Here is a 20,124-nt window from a genome sequence, read left to right as displayed (position 1 = left end):
TGTCTAAAATTTTGTTAAACAATGTTGTGAGACATGCCTGCCGCTGAGACTGACCGCCGTATTTCAGCAGTTCGTTCGGTATTACATCAGTACCTGGCGATCGTCTGTTCTTTAAGTTCTGCATTCTCGCTTCCACTTCAGTAGACCGATCAAATAAAATTACACTACATGTAAATCAAAATGTAATTCCGTACAGGTTGGAATAAATTTTTTATCAAAGTTTAGGTCCAAACAAAAGATATTTTCAAGGAAGTATATGATTCATATGAGGGGATCGTTGTTTAAATAATTAAAAATGGGTAATTTTTGCACAAAATTTACTTTTTTAACTGCTGCGGTAATTCGTGTTTTTATTAAGGATTTTACAATTTTTTCTGCAAAGACGAATAAACAGTCTTTTATATGAGACTTACTAAATTAAATTTGGCCCTTAATTTATATAAATAATTGTAAATCAAAATTGAAAAACAAATTTCCAAAAAAATATTATTTGCAATATAAATAAGCTCTATAAAATATTTTGTTTCACAGAAAAAGTTGCGCTATAATATCACTATAAATTGAAAAAAAAATTTATCGATAAATATTGAGTAGTTTATGAGATATTTAATTTGTTTATAAAAAATTACCATTTTTTCAATTGCAAAAACGCGGTTGTTGTCGATAGATTATACAAGTTTTTAAGGTCTCATTTGTTTTGCTTTTATGTATATTTTCGATAAATGTATTGACAAATCAAAATCTCAATTAGACACCCTTCCAAAATGGCGTTTGAAAATTGGTGTAATTTGTTTAAAACTTATTTTTTTTAATAACATCGCCGTAATTAAAAATCTTGAAATTATTTTTCGATATTCGTATTCTTGGTAATTTTTGACATATCCACAAAAACATAAAAATTTTCTAGAAGCATCTTTGGCCAGGATAGCTTTTCCCAGTTTAAAAATCCGTAATTTGTTTATATCAATATTGAATTTAAAAGTATGTACGTGACTACATCTATTACCTTATCAATGTCATTTATACACATAACCAAAATTGTAGAATATTTTGAAAAATGATGATTTTCGTAGCACTTTAGATGAAAACTTTTTGTCTGAAAATTGGCGGAGGAGTAGTTTTTAATATCTCTGTTAATAATGGGCCAATTTCAATGTTTTCTTTTAATTTGGGGTAGCATACAAAAATAATAGCATCTGCATGACCCTTTTTGCCATAAATAATCAATAATTAGTTATTAACAATTTTTTTCTGTAGTATTTTAATAAACAAAAGTTGGCACCAAAGATAATCACAAAAGAGTATTAAAACCAATTTTTATTTTAAACATTGAACAAAATAGTAAATTTTTCTTAAAGAATCATAAAAACTTTTTTCTTTGTACAAATCATTGGCAAAATCTCGCAAAGATAATGTGAATACAAAATATAATATATAAAAAAAATGGAGGACAACCTCTCTATATAAATGTATTTATATAAGTGAATAAAAATTAACAAATATATACACAATTTTTAGTGTATTACCTATTTTTAGTGTAAAATACATAATATACAATGAGCACGTAAAGGTTGGAATTAATTCATTTTCTCGAAAATGGACAATTTTGGAAAAAAATCCCGAAACAGGTAAATTTTTATTTTTAAATTACGACTTTTTGGCATATATATCATATATGATGATATATATGACGTGATGACGTCATCGATGATTTTTTAAAATGAGAATGGGGGTCGTATGATAGCTCATTTGAAAGGTAATTCAATCCTCTATTCAGTAGTATAAACATTAACATAATTATTTATACAGGGTGCTCAAAAAAAAATTTGCATTAAATTTATTGACATAAAAAGAAAAATCTATGTAATTTATTCAATTCAAAATACATTTTACTGCTCTCAGAAAACCGAAAAAATATGTATTTGAAAAATAATCATCGCTTTTCGCTTAAATTAAATGTTCAAACTGTCAAGAGGCTGGTCGGTGGCTGCATTAATATTGAATTTAAGCAAAAAACAATATTTATTTGTTAAATAAACATTTTTTTCTGTTTTCTGAGAGCAGTAAAATGTATTTCGAATTAAATTACATACATTCCTCTTTTTATGTCAATAAATTTAATTCAAATTTTTTTTGGAAACCCTGTATAAATAATTACGTTAATGTTTATACTACTGAATAGAGATTTGAATTACCTTTCAAATGAGCTATCACACGACACCTATTCTCATTTAAAAAAATCATCGATGACGTCATCACGCACAGACGGGTCACGTCACTAGTATGATATATATGCCAAAAAGTAGTAATTTAAAAATAAAAATTGACCTGTTTCGGGATTTTTTTTCAAAATCGTCCATTCTCGAGAAAATGAATTTATTCCAACCTTTACGTGATCACTGTATTTAATATTGTACAAAGCAAGAAGTCTTTAAAAAATTTTTAATGCTAATTCAGTATTATTTTGTTAATTTTTTTATAAAAAATCTTTTGTGTCAATTTTTATTTATCACATCTAGAAAAAAAAATGTTTATAACAAATTGACGACTATTTATTGTTAAAAGTGTCATTTAGATGTTACTATTTTTATAAGCTACCATAAACTAAAAAAAAAAACATTGAAATTGGTCCATTATTAACGAAGATATTGCAAAGTACTACTGCACCACTCTTCATGCAAAAAGTTTTCAGTTAAGGTCGCTACGAAAATCATTATTTTTTTAAATATTCTAAAATTTTAACTCTATGTATAAATGACATTGTTAAGTAGTAGGGTTGATAGATGTACTCACGAACTTTAAAATGTTAATATTGATAAATAAACAAATTATGAATTTTTAAACTTGGAAAAGCTCTAGGCAAAAAATGGATCTCTATTTTTTTTCTTTTGTAAGTGTGTCAAAAACTACCAGGAAAACGAATATCGAAAAAAAAATTTCAAAATTTTTAATCCCGGTGATGTTATTAAAAAAAAAGTTTTAAACAAATTAAACGCCATTTTAAAGGGGTGTTTATTTAAAATTTTAATTTGTCAATACATTTATCGAAAAACAAATTAAATCTCTCATAAACTACTCAATATTTATCAACCAATTCTTTGTCAATTTATAGTGATATTATAGTGCAACTTTTTCTGCCAAACAAAAATTTTATAGTGCTTATTTAAATTGCAAATAATATTTTTTTGGAAATTTGTTTTTCAATTTTAATTTAAAATTATTTAAATAAATTACGGGTCAAATTTAATTTAGTAAGTCTCATATAAAAGATTGTTTCTTCATCTTCTCAGAAAAAAATTGTAAAATCCAGGAATTGCAGCAGCGGTTAAAAAAGTAAATTTTGTGCAAAAATTACCAATTTTCAATTATTTAAACAATGATCCCCTCATATGAATCATATACTTTCTTGAAAATATCTTTTGTCTTGACCTAAACTTTAATAAAAAAAGTCGGTATCCCCTTTGTCTGCACAAATTCATTTACTGTTGTTTTTCTGTTTTTTAGCATTTTCCAAACTTTCCTCTGTTCGCCATAGATGTCGTGATCCATGTCACTTGTGAACTTGATCCAATGCTCTCTTTTTATTGCTTTTATTCGCGAATTTATTCTGTTTCTTGTTTCTATGTAGATGGCGCGTTGTTCCTGCGTTCCGGTGCTTTTGTAACACAGATAGCATTTTCTCTTTTGTTCTGCGAGTTCTTTGACTTCTTGACAAAGCCATGGTTTGTTGTTTCTTATTGCGCTGGTGTTTGTTTTCCTTTTGCCAATAAACTCTTCCGCAGCTTGCTGGATGCAGTATTTGATTTCATTCCAGCATTCTTCTACTTCACAGTTGTGCATGTTAATGTTTTCCAATTTGCTTATCAGCCTGCTTTCATACAATCTTTTTGTGCTTTCTGAGGTCATTGATTCTATAGATCGCAACTATTTTTGGAGGAAAAATATTAAAGCAAAACAGAAAGTGAACAAATAAATAAAATCAATAGAAATTGGAATAAAATAATTATTTAAATATACTTTTATAATGTTTCTTAGGTGTTCCAGCTGCAGCTCCACCGCTTTGTTCAGCTCCTCCGCAAATGCCCCCACCAGATCTACCAAGTCAGATGTCTCAAGAGGAGGGCGTTTACGAAGAGATAAGCGACGATGTGATAAGTACTCCAGAACCATTAGGTCCTCCTCCACCGCCACCAAGACCGGATTCGGGTGCGCTACCTCCTACTCCTTCACGAGGACCACCTCCAGTACCAGCACGATCAGCTCCTCCCCCACCACTTCCTGCCAGGCCAAGACAATAGACCAAACGAGTATAAATTGTACTGTTTGGATTTTTTATTGGTTGTTCTGATGTATGGTAAGTAGCAGTTACTTTTGACCTGAAAGAAGGTGGAAGTGCAAATGAAGATAGGTCGACAGTTAGTCAGCTAGAACCACTCCATGATTGAGCACGGCAGCACTGTACTTCTGTGTGTAGGTCTACTAATGCACTGCGTTATAGGTTATGTGAATAAATTGTCACCATGTGTCACCTGGCGAGATTTCAGTATTGCCAAGGTATGTTTTGATTGCCTTGTCTCAGATCAAAAAGTCAGATATTAGTTAAAAAGACGAAATACTGAGATATATAAACGTATATTTATAAAGCAATACCTCAGGAAACTAAGCCAAAAAGCACTTAAAAATCGAAAAATTACTGTTTTTCAACAATATCTGAAGGAAGTCAATAGAAAAGGCATCATCTCGTGGGCATCGAAATTTTTACTGCGTCATGATTTTTATTAACATTTAAGCAAAAAAACGACTTTTCATTCATTTCAGATATTTCAATATTGTGAATAAACTACGCATTGTAGCTGAAAACGTTCAACAGGCGACTTCCTTAAAAATACTTTTTCTTTAAAATGAGATCTTCTAGATTAAAAAGTGTTTATAAATCAAAAAAGATATTGCAAATTAAACGAGAAAATAAGCATTTTTCTCAATTGTTTATACAGGGTGTAAATAAGTTTGAAAAACTTTAAGGGGTAATTCTACATAAAAAACAATGCCGGTTTGCTCTATAAACATATGTCCGCAAATGCTTCGTTTCCGAGAAACGGGGTGTGGAATTTTTTTTTCAAACTGTCTATTTATTGCTCTAAGACCAGTTGAGCTATGAAAATGAAATTTGGTAAGTTTTAGGAGGTAGTTATTGCGCATTTTTTGACATACAACTAAGAATTTTGTATTCAACATTGGCGCGCATACGGGTAATAGTCTGAATTTTTTAAAGAAACAAATAGTACGCCACTGAGATATTTTAAATTAAAAATAATTTTTAAATTCCACGTTTAATTTTTGATAAAATACCTTTCCTGTCTTTTTTTTTCATATGGTGCACCGTTTTTATGCAGAAAAATAAAACATCTTGACGCGTATTTTTCATTTCTTAATACATTATCAAGAACTATCCAATATAATAATACTAAACTAGAACAACAACAGAAAATATCACTGATAAGATTTTAACTAGGTGCAAATTCATCATTGGCGCGCGTACGGGTAATGGTCTGATTTTTTTTAAGAAAACAATAGTACGCCACTGAGATTTGTCAAACTAAAAATCATTTTTAAATTCCTCGTTAAATTTACGACAAAAAATCTTTCTTGCCTTTTTTTTATACGAGGCGCCGTTTTAATACAAAAAAATAAAACATCTTAACGCTTACAAAGTATTTGAGGTAGTTTCCATATGCATAGAAACTTAGTTCAAATACTTTGTAAACGTTAAGATGTTTTATTTTTTACATAAAAACGGCGCCGCATATGAAAAAAAGACAAGAAAGATTTTTTGTCGTAAATTGAACTAGCAATTCAAAAATAATTTTTAATTTGATATATCTCAGTGGCGTACTATTTTTTTCCTAAAAAAAATTCAGACCATTACTTGTAAGCGCGCCAATGATGAATATAAAATTCTTCTGTAACCTCTAAAGGAGGTCATTTTTAACATTTGTTGCAGCTCTGCACCTAGTTAAAATCTTATTAGTAATATTTTCAGTTATTGTTCTAGTTTAGTATTATTATATTGGATATTTCTTGATAATGTATTAAAAAATGAAAAATACGCGTCAAGATGTTTTATTTTTCTACATATAAACGGTGCACCATATGAAAAAAAGACAAGACAGGTTTTTTTATCATAAATTAGACGTGGAATTTAGCAATAATTTTTAATTTGAAATATCACAGTGGCGTTCTATTTTTTCTTTAAAAAAATTCAGACCATTACCCGTAGGCGCGCCAATGATGAATGCAAAATTCTTAATTGTATGTTAAAAAAATTAGCAATAACTATCTCCTAAAACTCACCAAATTTCATTTTCATAGCTCAACTGGTCTTAGAGAAATAAATAAATAAGCAGTTTGAAATAAAAATTTCAACATCCCGTATCTAGGAAACGAAGCATTTGCGGACATGTTTATAGTACAAACTTGCATTATTTTTGCATGTAGAATTAGCCCTTAAAGTTTTTCATACTTTTACTAACATCCTGTATGTAGTTATTATTAAAATAAACAATAAAAATACTTAAATAAAGCACAAAGATCGGTCGAGTAGTTTTTAAACGACCTTTAAATGACCTTTTTTTAAATAGGATAAAAATAACAATTTATAAAATATTTTATAAATCTTTTGCACACATAATAACTTTTAATTTAAACAATTGAAAAAATGCTTACTTTCGGGTTTAATTTGCAATAACTTTCTTGTTTATAAACATTTTTTAATTTGAAAATATCATTTAAACCAAGCATTTTCAAGAAAGCCATCTATTAAACGTTTCTATTTAATTGAAATTGATTAAAAAAGTCGCTTCTTTTTGGTTGAATATTAATAAAAAAAACATAACGCAGTAAAAGTGTCGATATCCATGAGATGGTACACCTTTTCTATTGACTTCCCTCAGATATTCCAGCCGCCAGTAATTTGTCGATTTTAAATGCTTCGTTTGCTGGGGTATAAAGCAATTTTGCAAAGAAAATATATGTAGATGGAAAACAGTATTAGAATTGTAAAATATTTTAGAATCGTTGATATTAGATCAAATTATAGATTTAAATAGTCTATGGATGTTTTAATTTTATTATCATCTCACGTGGAGATCATTATACATATTAAAAACAAATATTGTTAATGTTGTTATTAGACATTTTTTATTTAACGAAAGGCTTTATTTTGCTAAAAACAATAATTTTATACTTTATACTCTATTCTATATTCTTAGTGTATTCTATATCGATATTCTGTGATTTTTAGTTAATTCTCTATATTATTAATATATGTTGAAAAATATTTTTTTGCTTTGTTTGGCTCTAAAAATTATTTCATGAGTTAAAATGCAATATTTGTAACCAAAGATTTTTTATTAAAAATTTGTCTTAAATAAAGTGGCAATGTTCAAGAAAGAGTATTTGTTAAACATGGATGTATACTAAAAGAAACAAAAGAGTGTGGTTAGCCCACTAAAGACACTGAATTTTACTTTATTCTATAGTTAGTGGAGCAACAAATTTTGAGTATTATTGTTTTCCAATAAATCCGTTGCACGTCCTTCATGCGTTGTGCTATGTGACATTGTACAGTGTTGCCGCATCTTCGTGATAATATCATCAACTTGTACGCGTTCACTACTGGACATAGGTCTACCTCAGCTCTTTCCATCTGTTTCTGTCTTGTCCGGCTTGCATCCAGTTACTAATAACTCTGCTCCGTAGTGCTTCGTGCCACGACAATACCTTTTGTCCATCGGTTGTCTGATAATCTGACGACGTGTTCTGCTCAGTTCTACTTTAACGACGCGATTCTTTCGACAGCATCTGTTGTTTTTGTCAGGTGAACAGGGAAAAGTGTACTTTTGAAGTGTGTAAAACAAATAATTCCTAGCTGAGCGCTTTCGGCTTATAAAGCCATCTTCGGAGCTATGCTACAATAGAAAGGTCTCTAATGAATAATTGATCTTAGAATTCAAAAGTTTAACTTACGTCAAAAGGTTCAAAATACCACTATGAAGAGAGATGGATATACAAAAAAAGAGTACGATATACAAAAAATACTTCTATTACTTGTGCAGTTTTTTTAATGATGGAAAAAATATAGAAAAAAACCTTGCCTGTCTGTTGAAAAAAGGTGGTCAATTCTTGCTGTTCTTAGTCGGAAAAGTTGAAAAACATATATATTACAAGCAGAAAGGACTTTCACGAAAAACTACATTACATATAACAAAAATTTGATCGTGGTAAGGTCAAGAGACCTTACCATCTGATGTGTGCTGTGTCAGTATGAAGAATGGCGGCATGTAGTCTGCTGGATTTTAATGACAGCTGACATAGATAGTGCGTGCTGGTAAAGGTACTTTCACCTTTTCCCATAACAAGTGACAGTTGACATATGACAGTTTAGCAATCGAATTGAACAACTTTTCAACATGGTCTGTAGTTACATAAATCTAGTTTTTTAAATTACAATGAAATACATATTATTGAAAAAAGAAGACTTAGGGTCCAAGATAAATCAGTTGACAAGTTATCCTTAAAAAAACTGAACTCGGATCTTTTTTTTTAATTAATATAGGATGTAAAGAAGCTTGATGGTGAAGTTTTCCATATTATTAGATAAGTCACAAATTTCATTAGGTGCACTATGGGTGTATCGAAGATGGAAAATAAAATTAATTAAGAATGAATTTTTTGAGAATATGGTTTTCTAAAGAATAAGCTGCCAAATGATTGATTACAATTATTGACTTATAATGATAATATTTAGTAAAGTATTAAAAAGTTTTATAAAACATGTTATGTAAAATTACACTGTTTTTGGAAGGAGAGAAGGAATGGTTGCTAAATTTAACGGAAATAACTAAACTGCTAAATAACCAAAGTTGGATTTTTCTGGATTGTTGAGATGTTCCTTGATCCTCTGAGAAAGAGTCCTCATAGTTCTGCCCACATAAGTCATGTTACAATCCCCACAAGACCGCTTATAAATACCACTTTTATTTAGTTTGTCGATTTTATCTTTGGTGTGGCTGAAGATGGACTTAATGTTATTTTTGGTTTTGAAGGAGATGTTTAGGTTACTGACTTTATTACAAAGTAATCTTGATACTTTTTCTGAAATTGGCCCTAAGTAGGATAAGGATCTATAAATAGATGTAGTGTTGGGTTCGTTTTCTATGTTAAAAGCTTGGTTTAGTCTCTTTTTGAGTATTGACTTTCTAATGACCTTATCTACGGTAGAAGAGGGGAAGCCATTGTTGTTTGCTATTTGTTTAATAATTGAAATTTCGTTGTTGTAATTGTTTTGGGATATGGGGATGTTTAGAAGTCTGTGAACATAACATTGAATAGCTGCCATCTTATGTTGAAAGGGATGGTTAGATGACATGGGTATCATATGGTCAGTTTGAGTGGGTTTTCTAAATACTGAGTATTCCAGAGTAGTAGAAGGTGTAGAAGCAGAATATGTATTCTTTTTGATGGTTAGGTCTAGAAAATTGATCATGTTGTTGGTTTCTAACTCCAATGTGAACTTAATTGCTGGATGTAGGTTATTAATTATTGAAAGAATGTTGTTAGGTTCTGAAGGAGGACCTTCTATAAATGCTAAAATATCATCCACATATCTGTACCATAGGATTATTTGTGGATGTGATTGGACAAAAGTATTTTCAAGAGAATCTAGAAAAATATCTGCCAGTAGTGCAGATAAAGGATTTCTCATTGCTAGACCTTCTGGTTGTCTGTAAATTTTGTTGTTGAAGATGAAGAAATCTTGAGAAAGGCAAAATTGAAGTAGTGAGGTGATTTGTGAACATTTGTTAGGGTCTATATTCTTTGAAATTAGAAGATTGTTTACAATAGGAATGGTTTCTAGTCTAGAAACATTAGTGAAAAGATTAGTTACGTCAAAAGAGACCATAGTAAAATTGTTTGGAAGGTTTCTAACACCTGACCTTTCTATTGTAGCATAGCTCCGAAGATGGCTTTATAAGCCGAAAGCGCTCAGCTAGGAATTATTTGTTTTACACACTTCAAAAGTACATTTTTCCCTGTTCACCTGTTGTCATAAGTGTGTACAAAACTATTTCAGTCTTTACATCTGTTGTTTTTGTTCTACGACGTATTTCTTCGTTGGGGATTCGGTCTCTTAGAGAGACAACCAATATCTATCCATAGCCTTTTGAGTTCCGCCAATCTTGTTCACTACCTTTTTTTGTAAGTGTTAATGTTTCCGCTCCTTACGTGTGTATTGGTAACACACACTGACCAGTGATTTTCTTTTTGAGGCATGTGCACAGAACATTAACAATGCACAGAAATAGAAGCATGCCAGAAGAGACATAGGTAGTTTTAACACACACAAACAAATTAAAGAATTAACTAACAATAATAGAAAAAGAAAAGTGGGGATACTGAAAGATACAAATGACAAACTAGTGTTGAATAATAACGAAAAATTAAAGAGATGGACAGAATACATCAATGAGTTGTTCAAGGACCAGAACAGATGGAAGCAGAAGTAGAAGATGGTGTGGTTTTAAAGGTATAGTCGATTCGCTAATCTGAGACACAAGTGTCTACACTACAATCACAATAAAAATGCACTAGAAATAAATAATAATAATAATAATTTGGGAGTGCTCCTCGAACGTTCAACGTGTCCTGGTTTGTTTATTTCTATATAGTGCATTTTTATTGTGATTGTAGTGTAGACAGTTGTGCCTCAGATTAGCGAATCGAGTATATTAAAAGAGGAAATTAAAATGGCATTAAAAACCAGCTAAAATTGCAAAGTAGTAGGTCCAGACCAAATCCCAGTAGAAAGCTTAAAATACGTGCAACGGTTTTTATAGGAAAACAATTTTATTTTCCGTTTTTAGGTAAATACTCTCAGAATCAAATCCACATTTGGCTATAATCAACATAGATAATAATGAACTTAAACTATGAAAATAAAAAAAGACAATACTTGTGATATTATTATTCTTTAGAGATTATGATTGAACAAAAAAAAATCAGAACTATGTAATTATCGAACACAATATTTTAATATATTATTGGCTTATCGTAAATTGTGTGTTTTGTGTCCATTTTTACACTCAAGTTTCAGAATATTCACTTTATAAAACTAATATACGACCTAAAGGTCCAACAGCTTTCATATATCCGGATATATACTTCCAATACTTTCAAAAAATACAAGGTGATTTAGTGAAACGGTACGATTTGACAACGCTGCTGGCTATAAAATAGAGGAGCCGCGGGCTTGCGACGTAAACGCCGTGACTCCAGAGAGTGGGAAGTTTAGTTATCATGGAGACGTGGTCTGGTGAACAACGCGCATTTTTGTGCTTGTACAACGAGCGTTTCGTTTACACTACCATTTGTCGCCCCGCGCTGCAGTTCCGTCTAACACGGCTATTAAGATTTGGGTTAGGAACTTTGAAAGTAGTGGTTCAACATCGCAAATAGAGGTGGCAGTGTCAGAACTGCCCGCACACCACAGAATATTGAAGTGGTGCGAAATTCATTACACGCGAGTCGTCGAAGATACCTGCGACGACTGGCGTGTAATTAATTTCACATCGCTTCAATATTGTGTGGTGTGCGAGCAGTTCTGACACTGCCACCTCTTTTTTGTAATGTTGAACCACTACTTTCAAAGTTCCTAACCCAAGTCTTAATAGCCAGTTAGACGGGACTGCAGCACGGGGCGGCAAATGGTAGTGTAATGGTCCAGGGCGCATCTGTTTTGAGATAGACGTTGAGAGGTGACTCATATTTTTTTGCAGAAATTGCTTGGAATTAACTCATATAATAATAATTGAGTTATCCTTCCACTCAAAAAGGTCCGGAACATTGTTTAAATAATCAAAATGTCAAAAATTGAAGGAAAAATTCGATTTTTTTCTTCGTTTTTTGATTATAACTTTAAAAGTATTCACTTCCGAGAAAAGTTGTACTGACATAAAAGTTGCGAAATTAAATTTCCTACAATATAGGATTAGTTTAAAATTTTAAAAATTGTCACCCCTGTTGCAAAATAGCAATAATTGCGAAAAAACCATAAAAAAATAAGTATTCGCATTTTACGTTTTTCAACCATTTATGCTACACTTAGGACTTTCATATTTTACCCAGAAAAACTGTATGATATAGTAATAAACAATAAAAATAATAAACAATACTGAAAATTTCATTAAGATCGGTTCAATACGTTTTGCAATCCAGCTTTCGCAAAAAAAAAATTCATTTTTTCAAAATGTTGCAGGACTGAAAATAAAGCAGATAAGTTGAAATTTCTGTTACATATATATATAACAGCGCTAACAGGCCTTATAGGCCTACGGCTTCTAAATTCTGGATAATATTTCTCCATTCTTTTCGGTCCTCTGCACTCTTTCTCCAGTCCTTCACCCCGATTTCTTCCAAATCCCTCTCTGCAGCCTCTAACCATCTCTTCCTTGGTCGACCTCGTCTCCTTTTTCCCAATGCTCTGTCATTCAATATTCGTTTGACGTTTCTAGTTTCTGGCATTCGAGTAATATGTCCCAGCCATCTAACTCTTTGGGCTCGTATTTTTGTCGTTATTTTTGGTCTCCCATACATCCTCATTACTTCTTCATTTGTTCGTCTCCTCCAGGTTTTCTCCGCTATCTGTATACCTCCAAAAATTTTTCTCAGGATCTTCCTTTCCCATATCTGTATCTTCTTCTCCTCTTGTTGATTCATTACCCACGTTTCGCTCGCATACAACACTGTGGGCCGTATTATCGTTTCATACATTCTGATTTTCGCGTTTATTGATACATTTTTTGCTTTTAATATCGTGTTTAAGGCACCCACAACTCGACTTCCCTTCAATAATCTTTTATTTATTTCTTTTTCTTCCCTTCCAGTACTGGTTACAGTCACTCCCAGGTATTCGAATTCTGCTACTTCCTTAAATTTATATTCATCTCCTTCTCCTTTCATTTTTATATAGTTATCCTCTTTATTTATATCTCCTTTCATTACCATGTATTGTGTTTTTCCTTGGTTGATTCTTAATCCATACCTTTTTGCTTCCGCTTCGAACTTTTGGAATATTTTTTGGAGATGTTCCTTTGTTCTTGTTAGGATGACTAGATCATCAGCGTAAGCTATAAACTGCTGTCTGTTGTTAAATATGGTACCGCTTGTATTAATTTTTATCCTTCTTACTATGTGTTCTAGTACCAAGTTAAATAAGTCTGTAGATAGAGGGTCACCCTGTTTCAGTCCTTTATTCACTGTGAATTGTTTTGAAAAATTTCCTTCCAGTGTTATCCTGTTTTTTGTATTGTTGAGCGTCATTCTCACTAATTTAACCAGCTTTCCTGAAATACCCAAGGATCTCATTGCTTCATATAGCATATCTCGGTCTACTGAGTCGTAAGCCCGTTTAAAGTCAATGAACAACATGTGTAGTCCCAAATTTTGTTCGTAGCTGTTGTTCTGTATTAGTTTTAATAAACATATTTGATCTGTTGTTGATCTTCCTGGTCTAAAACCTCCTTGGTATTCTCCAATGATCTTATTTACCTCCTTTTGCAATCTATTTCGGATGATTTTTGCAAGTATTTTATAGGCCACTTCTAATAGCGATATTCCTCTATAATTTTCGCAACTTGTTTCATCACCTTTTTTGTAGATTGGACAGATGAGTGCATTGTCCCTTCGCGAAATTCATTACACGCGAGTCGTCGAAGATACCTGCGACGACTGGCGTGTAATTAATTTCACATCGCTTCAATATTGTGTGGTGTGCGAGCAGTTCTGACACTGCCACCTCTTTTTTGTAATGTTGAACCACTACTTTCAAAGTTCCTAACCCAAGTCTTAATAGCCAGTTAGACGGGACTGCAGCACGGGGCGGCAAATGGTAGTGTAATGGTCCAGGGCGCATCTGTTTTGAGATAGACGTTGAGAGGTGACTCATATTTTTTTGCAGAAATTGCTTGGAATTAACTCATATAATAATAATTGAGTTATCCTTCCACTCAAAAAGGTCCGGAACATTGTTTAAATAATCAAAATGTCAAAAATTGAAGGAAAAATTCGATTTTTTTCTTCGTTTTTTGATTATAACTTTAAAAGTATTCACTTCCGAGAAAAGTTGTACTGACATAAAAGTTGCGAAATTAAATTTCCTACAATATAGGATTAGTTTAAAATTTTAAAAATTGTCACCCCTGTTGCAAAATAGCAATAATTGCGAAAAAACCATAAAAAAATAAGTATTCGCATTTTACGTTTTTCAACCATTTATGCTACACTTAGGACTTTCATATTTTACCCAGAAAAACTGTATGATATAGTAATAAACAATAAAAATAATAAACAATACTGAAAATTTCATTAAGATCGGTTCAATACGTTTTGCAATCCAGCTTTCGCAAAAAAAAAATTCATTTTTTCAAAATGTTGCAGGACTGAAAATAAAGCAGATAAGTTGAAATTTCTGTTACATATAGAAGAATACTGTACCTTTCATTTGTAATTTACAAAATTAAAATCGGTTAACTACCACTGCGTCAGGAATTTTTTTAAATAAACATTAATTTTTGGTGCTGCGCGCAGGACAGCGGTGTTCGCTTTACACAAGTTGATTTCCATCAAAATTTCTTCTAATCTTTAACTATTTTATTTTCTTACTCCATATTTTGTTGTATTTTAATATTTTAATTCTACAAAAACCAAACTACTTTGATTATTGTTTGTGAAATATTGTTTAAACAATTGCATATGTTTAAAAATAATAAACTTTTATTCTCTAAGTTAAAATATATGAACAAAGAAAGTTTTTGCTAAAAAAAGAGTTATTTCAAAGGACAGAGTATGTGTTTTTATTTTGCAATAAACAAATTTATTTATTTATATCGAAATGTACTAAAAATTAAAATTTATCAATCATTATCAAAGGTCATTGGAATGCCCAATCAGAGCAAACGTCTCCGCTGTCCTGCGCGTAGCACCAAAAATTAATGTTTATTTAAAAAAATTCCTGACTTCGTAGTAGTAAATCGATTTTAATTTTGTAATTTGAAAATGAAAGGTACAGTATTCTACTGTATTCAAAAAAAACTCAAATTGCTGTCTGCTTTATTTTCAGCCTTGCAACATTTTTGAAAAATTGAATTTTTTGCGAAAGCTGGATTGCAAGATTTATTTTGCAAAATCTATTAAACCGATCTTATAGAAATTTACAGTATTATTTTACTATATCACAAAGTTTTTCTGGGTGAAATATGAAGGTCCGAAGTGTAGCATAAATGGTTGAAAAGCGTAAAATTCGAGTACTTGTTTTTTATGGATTTTTTCGCAATTATTTCTATTTTGCAACAAAAGTGACAATTTTGAAAATTTTACTAATCCTATTAAAACTACTCCTATTAAAACTAATCCTATATTGTACTAAATTTAATTACGCAACTTTTATGTCAGTGAAACTTTTCTCGGAAGTGAATACTTTTAAAGTTATAATCAAAAAAACAAAGAAAAAAATCGAATTTTTCTTTCATTTTTTGACATTTTGATTATTTAAACAATGTTCCGGACCTTTTTGAGTGCGAGGATAACTCAAATATTATTATATGAGTTATTTTCAAGCAAATTCTGCAAAAAAATATGAGTCACCTCTCAACATCCAAATGTACTAATATTTTTACAGATGCGCCCTGGTCTATAAACGAATCGCTCGTTGTACACGCACAAAACTTTCAACATTTTTGTAATAAGCTTTCACAGCAAATGCGCGTTGTTCACCCGACCACGTCTCCATGATAACTAAACTTCCCACTCTCTAGATTCACAACGTTTACGTCGCAAGCCCGCGGCTCCTCTATTTTATCGTCAACAGCGTTGTCAAATCGTCCCGTTTCACTGAATCACCTTGTATAATTTTCCGCTAACACTAACACTTTTGGCACATTTGTCATCTCTAAACTATGTAACAACTACACTTTGTGACCAGTTTTTTATAAACGGCTTCGAAGCATGTAGGAACCTCCTCATCCAGTGTAATTTTAATGGCTAAAGTCATATCGACAATGTTCTGGATGAACATATGCCTGTTGCATACAGTTTTGGCTCCGATTTTGTGTAAATACACGATAACGCATTACAACAACAACAAATTACGCCTTGTTCGAGCATTAATATTTTTTCTTCTGGTTCCTATCCGTTTTGGATATTGGAAATCATATTGGCAATCATAACCTTGCTCGCTCCGACTCAAAACAGTTCCATTGAGGTTTTTTTAAACCATGATATTCTCCTTCTACCGGGTCCTATAATATTTCTTCTCGTCACCTAATCTTTAGAAACATGGACCATCAAAAAAGCTGATTCGAAGCGTATATTGGCATTGGCATTTGAAATGTGGGTCTCCCGTAGAATATTGCTCATACCATTGACCGCACATCGCACAAATAATTCAATACTAGAAGAACTTAACATAAAAATTAGACTCACCACAACTACCAATCACAATATACTGAGATATTTTGGACATATAGAACGAATGACAGTTGAAGGCAACGTAGCAGGCAAAAGATCAAAAGATAGTCGGACCAAATATAGGACATGACTGGTTACTCATTCTCCGAAGCAAAACAATACGCACAGGAGAGAGATAATTGGATAGAAATACTCAAACAACTTACATAACGCCACCACATCTTTAAGAAGGAGAAAATATAGAGGACACGATAACGCAAGGCGAGTATTACTCGCGTTATCAGAAAGTTTCTAAATTGCTTCTTTGAAGTAATTGAAATTTTGCTGTGCCGAGTTTTCAACTCACCCTCTGGATTCTTCATTAATATTTCCTGGATATCTTTTAGAAGAATGGGGAAGAACCGAAAGGTACTAACCACCATCAAATCTCGAAAGTTGGAATAGTTTGGACACATTATGCGAAATGAATCTCGATATGCCCTCCTACAAGCCATCCTGCAAGGAAAAATAATTGGAAAGCGAGGTCCAGAAAGAAGAAAAACATCCTGGTTAAAGAACCTCAGTACCTGGTTCAACACATCTGTGCAGCTTTTTCGAGTTGCTGCAGATAAAGTGAAGATTGCCATGATGATCGCCAACATTCGTCACGGATAGGCACATCAAGAAGAAGAATCAGTCTCCTGGACGTCCAGATCTTTTTGCTAGTAGACTGTTCACCGTACGCATCTAAACATTCCGTATATGTATTTGGACCATAGGAGTTTTCTATTGGTTCGTTGCAGCACGCGGTAATATTTTAACCAATAGGCGGCGAGGTTCCAAATGCATATACGGAATGTTAGTCGGTCCCAAATTCATATACGGAATGTTAAATATCGTACACCGAAAAAGATAAGTTTTTTTAGAGTCTTTTAAAAGGAGATTGATTTTAAAATACTTGTTACTGTATTATTAAATAAAAATAAAACAATTATAGTATTTTTTTTTCGTATGTGTCCAAGCTCTCCAGCTTGAAAAATAAATACTTTTGTATTCATTTAGCCATTTATTCATGTCTTCTTCATTTCTAATGTCGACTCGGTACTTATTTTCATTGATTACAATGTATTTAAGACTTTTTGGCAAATCCATTATGTAAATATACAATATTTTATAGAATAAATAATATTTAAAACACAACCGCAAACGTTATAACCAAGTTAACATTTATTTTCGTCTGATAGCACACAGCCCTAATCTTCAACAGAATTGAATTGAATAGCTGAAACAGATCTAAACATACTTAACAACACGTGCAAGTCATTAACAATTCTGAGAAAGCGAAACCTTAGTCAAATAAAGAAATATGTCTCTCAAATCTATACCATCCCATTTATGAATTTCGCACCAAATAGGTACCTAATCATTGTTTTATTTTTCTTTAATAATACATTAATAAAATAGGTTTTCGAAAATCAGTCTCCTTTAACTGATTAATAAAAAGTCCCATTTTTTGGTCTACGAATAATTAACATTCCGTATATGAATTTCGCACCAAATAACATTCGAAATACTATAATTGTTTTATTTTTATTTAATAATACAGTAACAAGTATTTTAAAATCAATCTCCTTTTAAAAGACTCTAAAAAAACTTATCTTTTTCGGTGTACGATATTTAACATTCCGTATATGAATTTGGGACCGACTAACATTCCGTATATGCATCTGGAACCTCGCCGCCTATTGGTTAAAATATTACTGCGTGCTGCAACGAACCAATAGAAAACTCCTATGGTCCAAATACACATACGGAATGTTTAGATGCTCACCGTACACTACATTACTAACAGTGTTATTAATAAGGTTATATCCATTACCTGATTCAATTAAGATCCATACAGTTTAGCACTGTTAAGGCCCATGTTTTATTCGTGTATTTTGCTGCAATTCGTTTGAAGTTATCTTCAAAGAGACTAGAAGATTTTCAAGATGACATGATTACAAATTGAGAAATTATTAACAACCTGAGGTATGTAGATGGAACAGTCTTATTTACTTTAACTTTAGAAACATTAGCAGATATAAACGTACGTGCATATAAATCGGCCCACTTAAAAATTTGGTCATTGTTGATGTCTTATATTTCCTAAACCTGTTGGCCGATTTAAGTGATTTTTTGAACATGTTATAGCCTGATTATTTAACAATACCACTGTAATAATACTGTTGCTAAACAGGTAAATGTTCATTGTATACCGGGTGTACCAATCAAACTGTTTTTTTCTCAAAGTTCGCATCACCCTGTGGAATATTCTAGCATTTATAAAATACTGAAATTAAAACCCAACTATATCCTCAGGTTTTTTTAACATTCTGTTTTTTGATTCATTCGTTTATGTTGGATAATAAAAAGTTAGGTACTTTAACAACTAGGTATGTTCTTCATCAATACACGGTGTTTTTAATAAGTGCGACAAACTTTAAGGGATAATTCTGCATAAAAAAAATAATGACAGTTGGTATATCCACAAATGTTTCGTTTCCGAGATACGGGATGTTGAATTGTTTCTTTTAAACTGACGATTTATTTTATTGCTTTAAAACCGGTTGAAATATGTCAATGAAATTTGGTGGGGTTTAAGACGTAGTTATTGCACATTTTTTGACATACACTTAAGAATTTAATATTCACCATTAGCGCGCATACGTGTAATATGACCTATCATATTACCCGTATGCACGCTAATGGTGAATATAAAATTCTTATTTTTTATGTCAAAAAATCCGCAAGAACTATCTCTTAAAGCCTACCAAATTTCAGTTGCATCTCTCAACTGGTTTTAGAGCAATAAATAAATCGTCAGTTTGTAAGAAAAAATTCAACATCCCGTATCTCGGAAACGAAACATTTGCGGATATACCTTTATAAAGCCAACTGTCATTATTTTTTCATGCAGAATTACCCCTTAAAGTTTGTCGCACTTATTTAAAAACACCGTATATTAATGAAGAATGCAGAATATAAGTTGTTAAAGTACCCAACTTTTTTATTATCCAACATAAACGAATGAATCAAAAAACAGAGTGTTAGGAAAACCTGAGGCTATAGTTGGGTTTTAATTTCAGTATTTTATAAATGCTAGAATATTCCATAGGGTGATGCGAACTTTGAGAAAAAACAGTTTGATCGGTACACCCGGTATACAATGAAAATTTACCTCTTTAGCAACAATATTATTACAGTGGTATTGTTAAAGAATCAGGCGATAACATGTTCAAAAAATCACTTAAATCGGCCAACAGGTTTAGGAAATATGAGACATCAAAAATGACCCAATTTTTAAGTGGGCCGATTTCTATGCACGTAAGTTTATTGCAATGACTGAAAACTGTCACAAATAAGTCGTAAAATGAACTTAGGAAGACAAAATTCATAGTCATCACCAAACATTCACAAGAAACCGAAACATTGCATATCAACAATAATTGAAATAGAAACAGTAAACACTTAGTGATTTAAAAGTGTTGTAAACAGTTGCCAACAGAAAAGTTGGCAACAGTTTTGGTGTATGAAAACCTTAATACTCATATTTTTAAGAAACTACAATCGAAAAATGCTGAA

General features: G+C 31.7%; 1 protein-coding gene across 2 annotated transcripts in view; it reads left to right on the top strand.

Moving 5' to 3' along the window:
- The window catches only part of LOC126878688 (synaptojanin-1), a 55,715-nt gene extending 50,313 nt beyond the window's left edge, over positions 1–5,402 (top strand). For both annotated transcript variants that reach the window (XM_050641549.1, XM_050641550.1), the window contains one exon: positions 4,036–5,402. In XM_050641549.1, coding sequence (XP_050497506.1) covers positions 4,036–4,298 — 263 coding nt within the window. In that variant the 3' untranslated portion in view covers positions 4,299–5,402. The remainder of the gene's footprint in view (positions 1–4,035) is intronic.
- Positions 5,403–20,124: the final 14,722 nt, after the last annotated feature.

The sequence above is a fragment of the Diabrotica virgifera genome, chromosome 10 (assembly GCF_917563875.1).
Source record: "Diabrotica virgifera virgifera chromosome 10, PGI_DIABVI_V3a".
Classification (NCBI taxonomy): Eukaryota; Metazoa; Arthropoda; class Insecta; order Coleoptera; family Chrysomelidae; genus Diabrotica; species Diabrotica virgifera.
The sequence above is the reverse complement of the archived record's forward strand: the minus strand, read 5'-3'. Positions and strand labels throughout refer to the sequence as shown.